This window comes from Gasterosteus aculeatus, chromosome 4, assembly GCF_964276395.1.
Source record: "Gasterosteus aculeatus chromosome 4, fGasAcu3.hap1.1, whole genome shotgun sequence".
NCBI lineage: Eukaryota > Metazoa > Chordata > Actinopteri > Perciformes > Gasterosteidae > Gasterosteus > Gasterosteus aculeatus.
Genome location: NC_135691.1, coordinates 4,575,528 through 4,592,518, shown reverse-complemented (window position 1 = coordinate 4,592,518; position 16,991 = coordinate 4,575,528). Strand labels below are relative to the sequence as shown.

The 16,991-nt window shown below is 48.7% G+C and overlaps 1 protein-coding gene across 2 annotated transcripts in view; it reads left to right on the top strand.

Annotated features, from left to right (window-relative positions):
• Positions 1-16,991, top strand: part of glra1 (glycine receptor, alpha 1) — a 65,938-nt gene that overhangs the window by 13,745 nt on the left and 35,202 nt on the right. Inside the window, exon 2 of one of the 2 annotated variants that reach the window (XM_040174385.2) lies at positions 3,716-3,840. In XM_040174385.2, the coding sequence (XP_040030319.1) occupies positions 3,716-3,840 (125 nt within the window). Of the gene's footprint in view, positions 1-3,715; positions 3,841-10,804; positions 10,982-16,991 lie in introns of those variants that run through there. The other variant, XM_078101978.1, reaches the window with a different exon arrangement.

The window sequence follows — 16,991 nt, the reverse complement described above, 5'->3', positions numbered from 1 at the left end:
ATCAACGATTGGTGTTTTGCCGGGATCTTACACATCATCACTCACGACGGCAATAATTAAATTATGTTTGTTATGATTTACAATCACAACAACATCATGAGCAGCGCCGCCATCGCTCCGCGGACGAGCGAGGGCCTCATCCGTCAGCTCCGTCAGCTCCGTCAGACGCCAGCTGAAATATGCACAAACAGTGTTGTTATTCCGAAGAAGGACCTTCATGTGCACGTTCAAAGCGCTTGTGTTCCTCCTTCGTTTGCAATACAAAATAGTAAAATGCACTTGCAAAAAAAGGCTAAAATTACGTTACCGGCGCTCCACCGCGTTCTAATTATGGAAACGTCCATTCATTGCCTGCGTTATTCAGTATGGCGACTCAGGAAACTGACCTCGGGGTCAGGAGGACCACGTCTGTTTGCCTCTGTTAATTGCGGTGTGTTAGTTCACGTAGGCGGAGGCCGGGACGGAGTAACGCTGTCATTATCATTCGCAAAGTGCTGTTGGTGTTATTCAACTTCCTTTCTTCGGCGGCGTCATCAATTACCTCCGTTATGATCGTTATAATGTCGTTACCAGCGTGATGATTCATTCTCGTTCATAACATCATCATTATGAAGCCGCAGACAGACGGAGGCTTCGCGGCTCGGGCCGTCACTGGAAGCCGCCTCCTGCGTGTGTGTGTGTGTGTGTGTGTGCGTTTGAGGAGGAGGTCACGTGACTCTGCAGGCAACTTGGCCAGCGACCTGACAGGCAGGGTGACCCGAGCGGTGAGACAGCAGCTAAACTTCATCTGTTACTCTCCTTCTCTTCCTCTCCCTCACACGCACAAACAAACACACACACGCACACACACACACACACAATCCTCCCTTACCAGCGGCCTCCTGGGTGCCCCTGCATGATTTGTTTTCCAATGTTTCTCGTGAGTGTGTGTGTGTGTGTGTGAGAGAGGAGTGTGTGATGATTTTCTGCAGAAGGAGAAGAGTGAGATTGTATCCGATTGTGGGTACCTGATTAAAGTGTGTGTGTGTGTGTGTGTGTGTGTGCGCTTTTAAGATTGTTCACATTGTGAGACGGGAGCTAACAAGGGATCCGTGGGACTTTGATTCCGATCAGCACTTTCCTGATAAAGCGACGCTGCGTGTTTATGAATTGCTAATGGCGCCATTCATCACGCCGCGCGTCACGATTTAACATATTGAAAGTCACGGTTGGCCGGTTTTACATCTAGGCGGCGGATTCCAGCGCGATCGACTGTATCATCGGTCATTTTAATTTATGAGAGATTAATGCACCGATGCCCCCCCCCCCCCTGCACCCTAGCAGTGAGTAATTGTCACTTTTACCACTTCCAACTCTCCGTGTTGCTATGGAAACGTGTCTCGCCACAGGGTCGATGAAGGTCAGATGTTTTGCTACGTGGACTTTATGATTCAGAAATGAGGAGTCGAATCCGGCTGCTATTGCTTCGCTCTGTGGCCTCAACTCAACTTTCGGGGACATAATCAAGTGTGTTTTCAATGATTGATACGTGGAGTTCAGGGGTGGGGGGGTGATGGAGGCGGTGATGGAGGCGGTGATGGAAGGGGGGGGGGGGGGGGGGACTCGGCTGCTCACGTCTGAGTGCTGCAAAGTGAAAATGTTCCATCTCCGGGATGAATAATTCCTCATAAACACGGGCCGTAACTTCCTCTCCGCTCAGTGAAAGTTTGTCTCCGCTGGAACCAAAGTAAAACATTTATATCAGAAAGAAATCCATCGGGCTTCAAATCCATTTTTCATACATATTGATGCATTTTTATGAGCGGTGTTCATGGAGGATTTTGATCAGATGTCAGCAAGTTAATTTAAATAAGCGACACGTTGTTTGTTTCATTCTTTTAAATATAACATTTTAGTGTCATATAGATTCATTTATTGACTTCTACATTTCTCCTCAGGTGTTTTATCTCGTCTGGCTGCATACTCCGATACAGAAGCTAAGATATTTAGATTAAATGAAATATTCATTTTTTTTCGGGCTGCACTCATAAAACGGTATAAATGATGCACGAGGCATCGAGAATATTTCATATGTCACAAAATGCAGCCTGACGTTTTCCAATACACTGGAAACTGGTGGGTTTAAAGACAATACGTCGATGCAAGTGAAACAACTGGAAATCCTGCAACAAACAACAACCTTTTTACAATGAGTGATTGTATCACAAAAAAAACTCTGCAAGAACGTTCTTATTAATGTTGATAACAATAGGATGCAACTAACTGTGAACTGTGTAAGAACAAATGCATTTTGATTACCGATTAAAACCAGTGCCGGCGGGCCTCCCCCTTCGCATCCGATTCCGACCGAGAGCAACGCGCAGCAGAATCGCGTACTCTGTGTTCATGTGCATAGCACTTAGCAAGACATTTCTGAGAAAGTCAGGACATTATTCTTTATTTTTTAGCAAAATTACCAAACGTTTGTAGAGTCGGGGCAATTACAGAGAGTAAGGTGATGAATAAGACCTTGGGTTTTTCGCGCTACGGGTAAAATGAGCTTTTGTTGGAGGAATCGGTTGGTCCCTGAAGATCCTCGCGTACAAAACACAAATATTGATTATTGCGGTAACCAGGGAGCTAATTAGTGAGCTTTCTCCCTGCTTCTTTCCATTGTTCTATCCCTTCAAAGTGACTCACCGGGAATAATTTAAGTAAACAGGTTGTTTGGATTATTTTTAGCTCGATCCATCATCTGTGTGTGTTATTGACTGCTGAGGCTCGAGTCATTGTGCGTCCGTGGGCTGAAGGCCGGACCGGGGATCCGTCACACAGTCCGTGCAGAGAGAACAGGCCTCATAATGGAAGGAAGGTAAAGAAGTGAACTGTGCCTGATTGTAAAATCAATGTGGCACTCAGCGGAGACGGAGCTGGTTAAATGGATTAGAGCATCGGTTGAAATAGGTACTCTAAGTAAGGACGCGTGTGTAATAAGCACTAATGCACTGTACTCCTGTCCGCACGCACTGTAAAAGTTCACTTTATGTTGAATGTTTGTGCCATTGATAGTGACTCGATTTTTTAGGTTTTATCACTAAAACGATTTGCTTTCAGCTCGCGCATCGACCACCGTTGATTAATTGCGTTTCTGTAAACTTGGACACTACCCTGCTTTACCTGGTTCAGTCTCCCATCCATCCACCCTGACGCACCATTTTTATTCTTAATCAAGGGATATTTAATGGGCCTCCATGAAATACTATAATTTCCCCTTATTGGCTGTACTTTCGGGGGATGTGGATCTGCTGCCTTTGTCACGGTAGAGTGAAAAAGCTTGAGGTCTTTGGACACTAGCGCACGTGAATGGTCGTATCGCGCAACTTCATTGCTTGACACTTTTTCGTTGACCTTGAGAAAGCTTCCCGCCAAAATAAAGGATTGTTAAAAGAAAGCCGGCAGCATGAGCATGTGAATCCACGTTGTCTCAATGCCTTGGTTGATCCGGGGAGGACACTTTGTACGATCCGTCTATTGACGCGGCTACTGTGTCCATTTAACCTTTCACCCCTCCCGGGGTGCGTGCATCACTGCCAGGCTCCCGCCGTCGATGAGCAACTGCTTCGGTTGTGAGGAACTCCACCGCTGCGGAGGATGTTAACGCGCCACGACGGAGGTCCGGTTCGCTTCCCTTCGTCGCTCCCTCTGAACACAATTTCTCACCCTTCTTGTCTTCCAGCCTGGCAGCGTCGAAAGAAGCTGCGGCGAGGAAGGCCGCCACCCCGATGCCGCCGTCCGAGTTCCTGGACAAACTCATGGGCAAAGTCTCGGGCTACGACGCCAGAATCCGACCGAATTTCAAAGGTAGGAGTTGCCCCCGAGTCTCGGTCGGATAAAGACTGTAGCTAAACAAAGAGCCCGTCGGCGGGTTGTTTCTGCATTTCACGACCTCCTCTAAACGCCTCTTTCAAGGGTTTAGTCAAGGTCGTCGCCGAGTCAGGTTTGTATTCACTTGTTTTATCATGAAAAGAAAAAGAAATGAACATAGAGACTTGTATTAAAATTCTGTTGCTTTGTGTCTAATCATTTTTGGTTGTTCTCAATCTGTCGATCTCTTTCATTCGCCCTTTGCAGTGCTCCACAAAGGTAATTCTACCCATTGCGCCACCTGTTAAATATAGATCAGGCTCCACCCCCCCCCCCCCTATCCCTCCGAGCCCCGGTCACACTCTACATACATGCAGATCTGTAGTGGTGCTAGGTGGCTACATTCCTTGCTATCCACACAGCGTCCCCACTGTTGGTGTCTTGGTGGTCAAGGTAATGTGCCGCGCCCCCACAAGTCTGCTGCTAGATATGATTTCATGATGATGATGATGATGATGATGATGACGACGCTGGTGATGAGGTATAAGATGTGGTGACCTGTCCCTGAATGGAAGCCCCCCCCCCCCCCCCCACCTCCCCCATGAAGACACATGTCAGAGGTTTCTACATTAAAACGAGCTCACAATGGGAACACGGTCCGGACATGAATACGTTTGTATGACATTAGAAAAGAACTGGCGCAACTCTCCATATTCATTTGGTCTATGAATAAAACAAAAAAAAAAACATTTTGAAGTGATCGCAAGAGACACAAATTTATGTGAACACAACTGGAATTATTGGCCTGATTTTCTCTTTGTGTTTTTCCAACATGAACTGATTTATGGCAATAAAATGTGACACTTGAGCCTTGTTGCATGTTAAATACCGACATATCTTAGTTCTGCAGAGTGGATGTGAGTAATTTCTGTATATTTAGTTGGGCAGGTCATCTGTGTTCTGAGTGTACGCAACATTAGCACCCTTGTGATATTCCACCGTCCCTTTATCAGTTATTTCATAACTCCCCAGCAGCTACATTTCAATACGTAAAGCTCACTAATAAGCTCACTAATCATTTGAAGTAGCTCTGGAAATGAGCTCCATTAGCAGGAAGAGGATCTTCTGTTGTCCCGTGAATAAAGGCAATGACATTTAAATATCGTGAGCTTCGTTTTAGCTCATTCCATTTAGTCTGCAGGATCCCGGATGCTCTCCTTTGCTTTCGTCCCGACAAGGAAGGGGTTAAAGGTCACAGAGGATCTTTTAACAGGTGGAATAAAAGGGCGTCCTCACGATGTGTACACTGAGAACACCGAGCAGCAGACTGCGAGAATGTGCAGCAGTGAACCACAGCTTATTTTTATGAATGCTGCCATGGAGCTTTGCCTTCTTTTATTCCTTCAATTCTTTTTTTTTTTTTTGCTGAGCCCATAATGGCATAATCTTTGTGAATGAGATATCGCATCTCATGCACAATAGAATTGAGGGGATGGGGGGAGGTCGTCGGTGGGGGGGGTCTGTATTATTAAACCTGCCGCGGCTGCAGAGGAAGCGGCTCGTCCTTCCCGGCCTGCCGAGGCTTCGCTCGGGGGTCGCGTTGCGGGGCCTCGCGGTGAATCCACTGCGGAGTTCCTTCTCTGCATTTTAAGATTTTATTTCCCCTCCGCTGCGCCACGGCAACATTCCCCGGTGGTGATTCGCCGAGACTAGTGCCGCACTGACCTTTCACAAATCAGGATTCAAACGAGCCGACGTGACAGTTATTCGAATTTTATGGCTTTTATGATTTTTTTTTTTTCATTCTTCTAATGTGATGCAATAAAGAGGGAAATGCAGATGAAAGTACGCCTTGGCGGCGTGTTGGATGGCCATAAACACCCACCCGCTGACGTCAGCAAGCTTTCAGAACCCCCCCCCCCCTCGTCCGACATCACAACCGGAAAATAACTCAAATGAGTGGTAACTCCCCTTTTAGGGGTTGACGTCTGTGATGAAGATGTCCTGAGGAGGAGGAGGAGGAGGAGGAGCTCATCTTTTACGTGATCTGCGCAGCTAATTGCGTCAGAGGGCCGATTGTTAGCAGGCAGCTCGATGTGGATCTCCAGACGCTGTCATGGCTGTCAGGTCGACGGAGTGGCGTAGCGTGATGCAGTGTGTCAGTGTGTGTGCGCGAGCGTGTGTGTGTGTGTGTGTGTGCACGCACATGTGTGCACATGTGTGCACATGTGTCCTACCAGCTATGCCCCTGCATAACCAGCATCACATTTATGAAATGAACAGCTTGACAGCTTTGCTCCTTAATAAACTCTGGCGGGGGGAAACGGACTAAAGGATCATAAACTCACACAGCGTCGTCGAGGGAGGGAGGGAGGAGGGTGTCGGGGGGAGGAGGGGCAAATGGAAGACTGTTCTTGTTTCTTAGTCAAAAAACAAAAATTCATTTAGAACAATTTGAAGGATCATTCTACACATTACAACATTGACCTGAACCTTCAAATGTCTTGTTCCCTCATTAAATAAAATATATTGAGAGCAAAAAGAAAATCAAATAAATACTAGATCTGGATTTGTTAGCTCTATCAGCGGGGGCTTTTTGCAGAATTACAGAATTAAATGGGAACAACCGAAGTTTAAACAGGAATATTAAAAGTTGATATAATGCACAGTGGTATAAATTAATATAGCTATTGTGTGTCCATATTATTATTTTAACCTCTGATAACAATTAAATCACTTAAAGCTTCTTCTCCTGATGTTCTCCAGCGAGGAGACTTCGGGGGGGGGGTCTCACCCCGCTCTGCACCTCTAAATGGAGAGAGCATGATGGTGCAGCTAGTTGTTCTCCTCCGCCCACGCACCCCATCAAATTAGCACCAGCCCCACTAATTTTGGATGGCAGGCGGGTGGAGGGGAGGGGAGGGTGGGGCTTGACTTCGGGTAGAAGAGATGAGATGAGATTTGCTGCAAGCCACAAATGTGCCAGCATGAGAGGAAATTACACTGATCGTGACCGGGGGGCGGCTGTGAGGGGGGGCGGCGGGGGGGGGTGCTTCCGATTGATTTAGCAGGTTCCTCCATCGGAGCAAACGCTCCTGACACATTCGGGACGAGCCATTTATAATCCATGACTTCATCTGTTCTTCCTTTCTCCCTCCCTGCCTCCTCATCCTTTTATTTAATTCCTCCCTTTCCTCCCTTTGCCTCCTTGGCTCCTTCTTCCCTTCCCTCGCTCACGGACCCACTCCGAGTTTTGTCACCTCCTCAGTTTCCTATCTCTTCCTTCCTTCCTTCCTCCTATTTTTTCTTGCTTCATCACCCCTACATCAACTCTCCACTGTGACCCCCCCCCCCCCCCCCCCCCTCCTCATTATTCGAGGCCTTGTTTAGCGAACCCGCTCATTTGTTTCACAAATTGGACTCCTTTGACCGGGCAGCCAGTCACAAGGAGGAAAGACGCGCTGGTCTCCTCATCGGAACGAGGCTTTTTTTTTCTTAATGACCGGACACTCAGATTTACGTGTATGAGCGGGAGGCCGACAGCAGCCTCACAGAGATAACGGCGGGCGAGGGAACGGTGTGTTGACACGCGTGAGAGTGTGTGCGGTGCCGAAGTGTGCGCGTGCGCGCTTGATGAATTGCACCGGCTACAGCTGCGCCTCCCCTCTCCGTCATAACCTTGTCCTCCCTCATCACTCAAGCCCGAGACGCAAAGAGGACGACGTCCGCAACGGAGCGTCTGGTTTCACGCTCAGCCAGAGCCGGGCTAGCTAGTGAGCCGGCTATCTGATACCGCCACCTCAGACTCCCCTGCAGGATGGGGGATCGCCGCACGCACGTGTAGCTCGCCAGCTTTTCTCCACCTGGCGGCTTCATCTCGGCTTTGCTCCTTGGGACGGGATCCTTTAACTTTAATTTTTCCCCCCCACCGTTGTCGCTCTGCACTTCGACCCAACGAGCCGGACGACTGTGTGAGCGTACGACGCACAGCGTGTTTGGCTTCCATCCTCTCCGTCAACACTACCTAACCGGTGTTTCACCCTCGACTGCTCCCTTTCTCCTTGCCAGGGTCGAGCGTGCCGTGGGGGGGGAACGCGGTTATTAGCTGTCGGAGCCCGGCGTTCATTTGGTGTTATCAGCACTTGTTTAATGGCTACTTAATGGGATTAATGTGCATACGGTAATGAGCGTGGGTTGGAGGAATGGCTGCAGGCAGGAAGGAATAGAAAGCGGATGGGTCGTGGAGGGGGAGAGAGAGAGAGAGAGAGAGAGAGAGAGAAATGGGAGAGGTGCAGCAAGGAATGAAGGGAAGGTGCAAAAGAAATTGCAAATGGCGAACCGACTCGAAGGGATTTGCTCACGACAGGAGATTGGGGGGGGAAGGGGGCTGCAGATGGCAAAAGTGCAATCCAGGCTCTCACACTGCAAGCACAGAATATGTTTCCACTAGCTTAGCGGCGGGATATTGATGCTAACACAGTTCCCAGTGGGCTGCAGTATCGCTCCGTTATGTATAACACTTGCAGCATGAATAAGCAGCTCTGAGATACAAACTGTAATATCCACCCCCTCCCTCCTCATATTCTTTTTTTAATTTCTTTTCGAGAGCTACTCTCTGCTGAGATTGCGAACACGGAGATCTGCTGGAGCGAGGGGACATCCTCACCCAAAGGACGGCCCGGTAGCGCTTTTTAGTATTCTAGGTAATGGCCCTCTCCTTTCCAAGCCAGGAAATTCAGATGGGAGGGGGGAGGAGGGGGGGGGGGGGGGTATATTGCACAGAGCGAGGAACTTTAATGTCACTGCAGAGGTGACTCTCTCCTGAGTTATGATAAAAAATATTGATCACTCTCCGGCATCTAGCGGGAGGAGGTGCCACGGCAAGGGCAGCGGGGAGAGGAATATTGAAGAGTGGCTTTTAAATGCAGACGAATGTACGAGGGCCCTCAAAAAGAGACGGGGGGGGGGGGGGGGCAGGAAACAAGGAGCTTTCCCGAGCCAAATACATCACGTCAGTATCGCTCCTCCTTGATCGACAGGCAGCTGCCATAAAGCGCTGAATCTCTTCTGATGCACAGCCGATCTGGGGATTGTTGACGGCTACATTACTCCCTCTTACCCGCCGCATTTCCCCGGTAGTAACCAGCTCGAGGAGAGCAAAAGGGCGTAAACCCTCCTTGTGAGAGTGAAGGGCCGGCCGGGGGGAGGTCGACGTGTAGTTGTTGGTGACACCGACGCGAAGACGGTGAGCCGCTGTTGTCACGCTCCACACGGGAGAACCCGTGTAAAGCGTCTTGTTTGCTGGCGCCAAACAAAAATCTGAGAAAATCACCAATCCAACGACACAAAGGCGAAGCTCCCCCACCAAAGGTGTGTGTTCGAGACTGTGTGTGCGTGTTTTAATGGCGGAGTCAGGTGCTCAGATGTTCGACAGGCCGCCCGGGCACCAGGCTAAGCCCGGGCTTAGCCTCGACGCGGAGAGAGGGGGAAGGGGGAGGAAAAATTGCCTTTCATGGATTCAGAGAGATTATAGAGTTTAAGTCACCTGTCTACAACAGTTCATGCTCACGACGAATACTTTCCATCTATCTTAGGAGCCGTTTGCAACCTTCTTTTCTCCCCCCCCACCCCCCGGCTGACAATGACAGATTACAATATCGCTCCCAGACTTCCACGCGGCGTAGTCGCCATCCCTCACAATGGCAGATGTCAAGTACAGCAAAGCAGGCCGGGCACGGTTCACTCAGTTCAAGGCGGTGCGGAGGCAAAAAAAAAGTCCCCCGTATGTAGTGGCAGGACATTTGTTTGGCCTCGCATCAGAGTCGAGGGTAATGGGCGGACGATGAAGCTGTACCTTTTGATGTACCTTTGGATGGGGATCAAAAGGCCGCCTGCTGACATTTCTTACTTCTGCTGAGAATTGATTACAGGGAAATACATTAGCAGTTAAACACAGAGATGTGATCATTATTAACATTTGAAGGTCAGAATGAGCTGAACACCGGCCGACCTTTGCAGCACCAGAGGTTCTTACAGGAGCCCAGATAGGACTTTTAATTCTAAGTGTCTGAGATGCTTTGTTATAAACACAGTGTGAGTGTTGTAGGGTTGGTCGAGTATCTGCCAATCAGTGGACAGTTAAACATGTCCTTTCTTTCTAGAATAATCCCACAAACAACTTCTCCTCAAAAGTCTTTGACTTTCAGTTCCTTGATATTAGAAGTTTGTTTGGGTCAACATGCGTTGTATTATGAAGCCCATGCAGACGTTGTTGTAGTTTTACATTTCAGAGGGGGTCTTGGAATATTTTGTCGTTTCGATTCTTACTTTCAAAAGTAATGGTGCCCATTTGAAGAGAGAAGTAGGCTATCATTTACTTTTTCGGCCTTGGAGATAGTTCAGTCATTCCTACGGTTGGAGGGGGGTTTCAGCATCCGGGGGTCACTTGGGAGGAGGAATCGATTTCATTCAGTCAGTTGAGTCGTTCTGAAACAAACAACTCACCTCCAACAACTTGTTGCCCAAAAAGACAAATAAAGTGTAATTTCCTTAAGGGACGAAATGAGGCAAAGAATTTCCAAACGAAGCCAGTTTGACATGTAGTCTTTGCGTTCTCCTCGCCCTCCTCTTCCTCCTCTCTCTTCCTCTGGCCTCTTGCATCTCCTGTAGTGCATTTTGCTAGTACTGACTTAAGCTCCTCTCGACCGGGAACTGCATTGCAACCCTCCTCCTCATCTCAGTGCATCGCCGCTCCTCTCCTGCAGTATGGCAGTACGACTGTTCCTCTACGCAGACGCGTGCATCCCTCCTTCCCGCTATTGCCTTCACAGTATGTTGCCTCCCCGCCTCTTCTCCACCCCTGACCCCTCTCCCCCCCCCCGAGTCTCCCCCCACTGCCACACACTGCCCCCCCTCCCACCCTCCACCTCCCCCGCTGAGTGTTGGCAGCAGTGCGACGCCTTAGATAATCCAGCCTTGCTGTCTTGTTGGCTCCTTGATAGAGTAAGCGGTTGTTTTCCTTAACGAGGACAAACAACGATACAGTTGCTGACGTGTTGTTAGAATATGCTGTGTTTAATTCTGATCTTTTTTTTATTAGACCCCAAAGGCTCCAAAAGTGAAGCTACTCACAAGAAAGGTACTTTCCTTTTCTTTTTTCCCGCCCTTTTTTCTTCTTCTCTTCTTCCCTGACCAAGGTTGTGTGTTTGTGAACAACCGCCCATGCGATGAAGAGGCATTTTGTGGAGAAAACTAAAATGCCTTTTTGTTTTTTCAGCAAAAAAATGTAATGTTGTAGCCATGTTTGTTGACATGGTCCAAATATACAGTCTATATTGTGTAGGTTTGAAAGGTGTGACAATCATGAGCATTAATGCCGCGCACAATTGTTTAATGGCAGAACGTGCTCAGTATGAAAGAATTCAGCGCGGTTTCCATAAGACATTCAGTTCTCTCTGGCAAATGAACAGATATGGACGCACAACTTTATTTTTTGTATCCTCACCACGCGTAGTTCTGCTGGTCAGAAGACTTTGGGCTTTTGCAACAAGCCCGTTATTGTACTGTGTGCATGTATGACACCTGGCAACATCTGTGCATAGTCTCACAGCTGTTACATGCGAGTGCTCCCTTCGATGCCGAGCTGAAACGGAGTCCGGCCAAACGAGGGTCTGAAAGACACATCTCAGTAACGATTGCAGCATACTTGTCGACTGCTGGTGAGCTCTAGTGAAATATAATAATAATAATAATATAAGTGTGTGTGTGTGTGTGTGTGTGTGTGGTATTGTACTCTTTTTTTGCTTGATACGTTCAAATGTATTAGCCCAAATTAGCCCAACCTGTGTTAAAGTCATTGTTATGTTCCACAGAGCTTGTGGAGAACATCTTCAGACTCTCGGGAGGCACTTCATTAGAACCAGTATAAAGTATGATGATAGCAGTATTATTCAAGTACAGTGTAGTACAGTAGAACTGTATGCATATCATAGGGGAGAAAAGTATTACATAAAACACTTCCGTGTAATATGTAAAGGATAGTAGAAGTACTTTACATCATACAGTGTATTTATACACGTTTTATATTGTTGTAGGACAGTATGGTATAGTGTAGTTTAATAGGGTACATGGTACAGTAGAGTACATGGTACAGTACAGTAATGTTCCGTGTTGAAGAACCTCTTTCGGCCCATTTGGCTCGTTAGCTTAACATGCTAATGCTGGTAGCACAGCGAGCCCGTTCAACAGTGGCTCCAGTGACTCGTGACTAATGTATATGTGGCCCTAATTCACATGCACAGAGAGGAATCCCCCCCCACCGCCATTTACACACACACACATATCCGCGTTATTCTGCATTCTGCATTTGGTGCTGCAGGACTTTCCAGACAATTACTGCTGGTGATGGAGTGAAAAGCGGAGGTGACGCTCGGGTCGATCTTTATAGGCGCTGCAGCCAGACGAGCTCATTTCTGCTCCTTTCTGTAATTACAGCAACAATGAACGCTGAGGAAACTCTGGAGGTCCCAGCGCTCACAAAGGGAACTGGAGGCCGCGCCGGCTTAAGAAGATTAAAACAAAAAAATTCAACTTCAGCAGCGTCTTTATGCGCAGCATCGCAGATATGATCCTATTGTGTCTGATTACTTTGGGTGACTAATGCTATTGAGAGAGACTCCGTCGGTCTGCAGACTAAAGATCCCAATTACCTCCTCAGCTTATTCCACTGGCCGATGCTGTCGGCTTCACAGGAGGCAGCGTTTTATATTAGCGGCCCGTCTGCCTGCAGGCTGCTGCGACGCATAACTTACCCGCCGGCGCTCGAGGGGGAGGAAAAGATGAAAAAAATGGATGAGCTAATAAGAAATAATTTCTCATTTTAACGTTCAAATAGCATGGGGAGAATCGTGAGGAGTTCAGTGATGTGCTTTGTGAGGGAGACGATGTTCTTCTTCATTTCGTGAGACAATATTTGAAGTGGTGGCTTGAGGCTTCCTGGAGAAAACGGCATCAGAATACAAATATTTAAATCACCACCATGGAATAAAATGTGTTGGTTTGCTGATTGTAATAACAAGCGGAAATATAATGTGCAGATGAAGAACCTCATTCTGTAGCAGATTTGAAGGTCTGCAGGACATTCCACTCTGCAATAAATGTTGCTGCTGGAGGATCTGGGCCTGTCCCTGGTGGACTAGTCCCTGCTGGAGGATCTGGGCCTGTCTCTGGTGGACTGGATCTTCCAGCAGTGGCTGGAGGATCCGGGTCTGTCCCTGGTCAACTGGTCCCTGCTGGAGGATCTGGGCCTGTCCCTGGTGGACTAGTCCCTGCTGGAGGATCCGGGTCTGTCCCTGGTGGACCGGTCATTGCTGGAGGATCTGGGTCTGTCCCTGGTGGACTAGTCCCTGCTGGAGGATCCGGGTCTGTCCCTGATGGACTAGTCCCTGCTGGAGGATCCGAGTCTGTCCCTGGTGGACTAGTCCCTGCTGGAGGATCCGGGCCTGTCCCTGGTGGACTAGTCCCTGCTGGAGGATCCGGGTCTGTCCCTGATGGACTAGTCCCTGCTGGAGGATCCGGGCCTGTCCCTGGTGGACTAGTCCCTGCTGGAGGATCTGGGCCTGTCCCTGGTGGACTAGTCCCTGCTGGAGGATCCGGGTCTGTCCCTGGTGGACCGGTCATTGCTGGAGGATCCGGGTCTGTCCCTGATGGACTAGTCCTACTAGTCCCTGCTGGAGGATCCAGGTCTGTCCCTGATGGCCTAGTCCCTGCTGGAGGATCCGAGTCTGTCCCTGGTGGACTAGTCCCTGCTGGAGGATCCAGGTCTGTCCCTGGTGGACTAGTCCCTGCTGGAGGATCCGGGCCTGTCCCTGGTGGACTAGTCCCTGCTGGAGGATCCGGGTCTGTCCCTGATGGACTAGTCCCTGCTGGAGGATCCGGGCCTGTCCCTGGTGGACTAGTCCCTGCTGGAGGATCTGGGTCTGTCCCTGGTGGACTGGTCATTGCTGGAGGGCCAACTGGTCTCTGAACAATCCTCTCTCTGACGGTCTTTTTTACAGATAGAGGTCTAGTTGCGCATCGGGACTAAACTAAGACTGGTTCCGATAGAGGATATGGACTAAACTGAGGCTTGTTCACGTAGAGGATCAGGACTAAACTGAGGCTTGTTCACGTAGAGGATCAGGACTAAACTGAGGCTTGTTCACGTAGAGGATCAGGACTAAACTGAGGCTTGTTCACGTAGAGGATCAGGACTAAACTGAGGCTGGTTCACGTAGAGGATCAGGACTAAACTGAGGCTGGTTCACGTAGAGGATCAGGACTAAACTGAGGCTGGTTCAGGACCATGGTTACTTTCAGGAACCCTCCATCTCTGTTAGTAACAAACAGAACTTGAGCTCCGACACGTCCCTCCGGTGCGGAGCTAAATCACCTGGTAGTTCTCTCTTGTCTCAACTTATCCGGAAGAAGTCGGCATGACGCAGATTAAAGCTCAGCGATTTGTTCTGATCCCGCTTCTCACTTTGCACAGCAAGCAATAAAAAGGCATCTTATTTCCCTTCACAATCCTCAGCGAGAACCTTTTACCTGTGATGGTGTTTAAAGTAGTTTCACGGCCGCACACGGTAACGATCATTATTCTCCTAAATCTGCAGAACCGGTCGGCTTTGGATAACTTTGGTGAAAATGTCAATTTTAGGAGAGGGGAGGACGGCCGAGGGGACGGGATGAGGATTAGGTCAAAGTAGCAGGGAGGGAGGTAATGCGTCATATGCAAGAAGGCGAGTGCAAAGGAAAGAAAAGGACAAAGAATCTACCAAAGAAAAGGCTTGATGGAGAAGGAGAAATGAGAGAAAAGGTAATTATGTAGAGAGAAACAAAAGGGAACAGAATAATCGATAAATGAACTTGTGCATCAAGGGACAGATGGGAACATAAAAGGGAAATAAGAGAGAGTAATGTTAAAGAAAGGACAGTGAAAGAAGGAACACGTAAGAGCAGAGGAAATGAGATGGATAGAACATAAAAACAACAATACCAATAAGGAGTGAAGGGAAAAGACAAAGAGAGCAACCGCAGAGCAGATAATGAATGGATGAGTCAAAGAAACCAGGAGCGGAGCACACAACACACACTCGACAGGCAGAGGAAGCCATCAGCGAGGGGGAGACGTGGGAGGAAGGATCTCTCTCTCTCTCTCTCTCTCTTCACAGCATGTTCAGCTGAATCCAGTCGGCGGGTCGGCGCCCCGAGCGCTGCCCTCCTCCCTGATGAGGAGGCTCCTTCTGTTGTGGGATGTTAAGCACACATTACACACAACTCACCTTCTTACGCCGCCGCCGCCTTATGCAGATTACTGTTAGGCCACCGGATATTTGTCCGCCAACAGTTCCCGCCCCCCTCCCCCACCTCGCAAGAGGCCGCGAGGATTCCGTCCGTCTCGTCCCGTGCTTATCCAAGTGGGCTGTCTCGTGTAGAGCACCTTTTGCAATGTGATTGCACGGCGGTGCAGAAAGCTAACACTGCAAAATGATGACTGCGGGCTGGAGCACCGAGTGTGCTTCTGGAGAATGTAAAGCAGGATATCCCCCCCCCCCCCCTCCTCTCCTGAAATGCCCATCCAACATGGCGGCTCGCCGCTGGCGGAAGGAGCCGCTCGGGCGCGATGGCGGGGCTTCCCTCCGCCGGGGGAGAGATAAACACGCGCTCGTATTAACGCGACGCAACGGGTCCTCCGTCACGCCCGGCGGATATGAAGGATCCCTGATGCCTAGTTAGTGCACCACACGCCTGCGGCTAAAGGAATTCATGTCCTGTTCACGGAGACACACACGGGACAAACGTTCAAATATCCAAAGTATTGAATAAGTTCTAATTTCCGTACACTTCCAGTGTAACTGATTCGGGTAACGAGGCGCGAACAAACCCCTCTGTAGATCCTCCAGAATCCAGAGAGACCAAACATCTCCTTCAGGAACTCTTACATTCGTAAGAGCTCCTGAAGGAGATGTTTGGTCCCATGGCCGACATGTTGAAGACACTGCAGGGGAAGAGGGGGAAAAAATGAGAAGATATAAATTTTAAACTTAACAGCTCATCACTCGTATTAAGAGGATTTTAATGTATTACAAGAGTGCAGGGAGTGCAGGGCTGAGAGACGCAGCGCACGAGGTGAGGAGGTGGACTGCGCTAAAATCAGGGACTATCCACCCTCCTCGCAAAACGATTAAAGCACGTAGATCATCGTAAATTCTCTCTCTCACACACACACACACACACACACACACACACACACACACACACAGTCCATCTGCGCAAACACTATCGGAACAGGCTAACGCTCAACGCTCAAGCAAACACATGTTCACACACACACACACACACACACAGGACTACAGCGACAATGCAAACACTACACAGCTCTCATTTTCCCTTTATTCTGTTGATCTTTATCACACACACACACACACACACACACACACACACACACACACACACACACACAGAGCATCACTACCTCAGTAATCCACAGAGAACAGAGTCTCCGCCTATTGATTTCTGTCAGGCAGCCGTCACGTCGATGTGTTGGGTAAGCGAAGGGACCCGTGTTGGATTTAAGGGGCCTGAAAGTGTCGACACCAGCTGACGTGACCGAACGTCACGTGTGAAAAGACACATTTCACATCATCTGATGTGAATGTGACTAAAAGGGTGGAAAGATTTTTGTTTCTCTCAAATCCAGGCTTTTTAGTTGCGTTTTTGTTTGTTATGTATTCATTTACATAAATATATGTAAATATATATGTATATATATACACTCTGTTTTAAATTGAGAGAGCAGGTTAGATGAGGGCGGACAGGCTGACACGTGATTAGACTGTGTGTGTGTGTTAGTGTGTGTAGTCTCATCGTGTGCGTGCCAGATAACATAACATGTATGAACAGAGGGAAAATGTGAGAGAGGAAACGCACACATGGAACCACATGTTGACAGACAAACACACACGCAAACACACAACGTCAAAAAAAAAGCTCCCGGGCACGAATGGCAATTTTAAACAAATATGCAAAGATACACACACGTGCACACGCGTGCACACGCGTGCACACAGCCTCAGGTGATTTCTGACCAGGCTGGCGTGCATCCATCC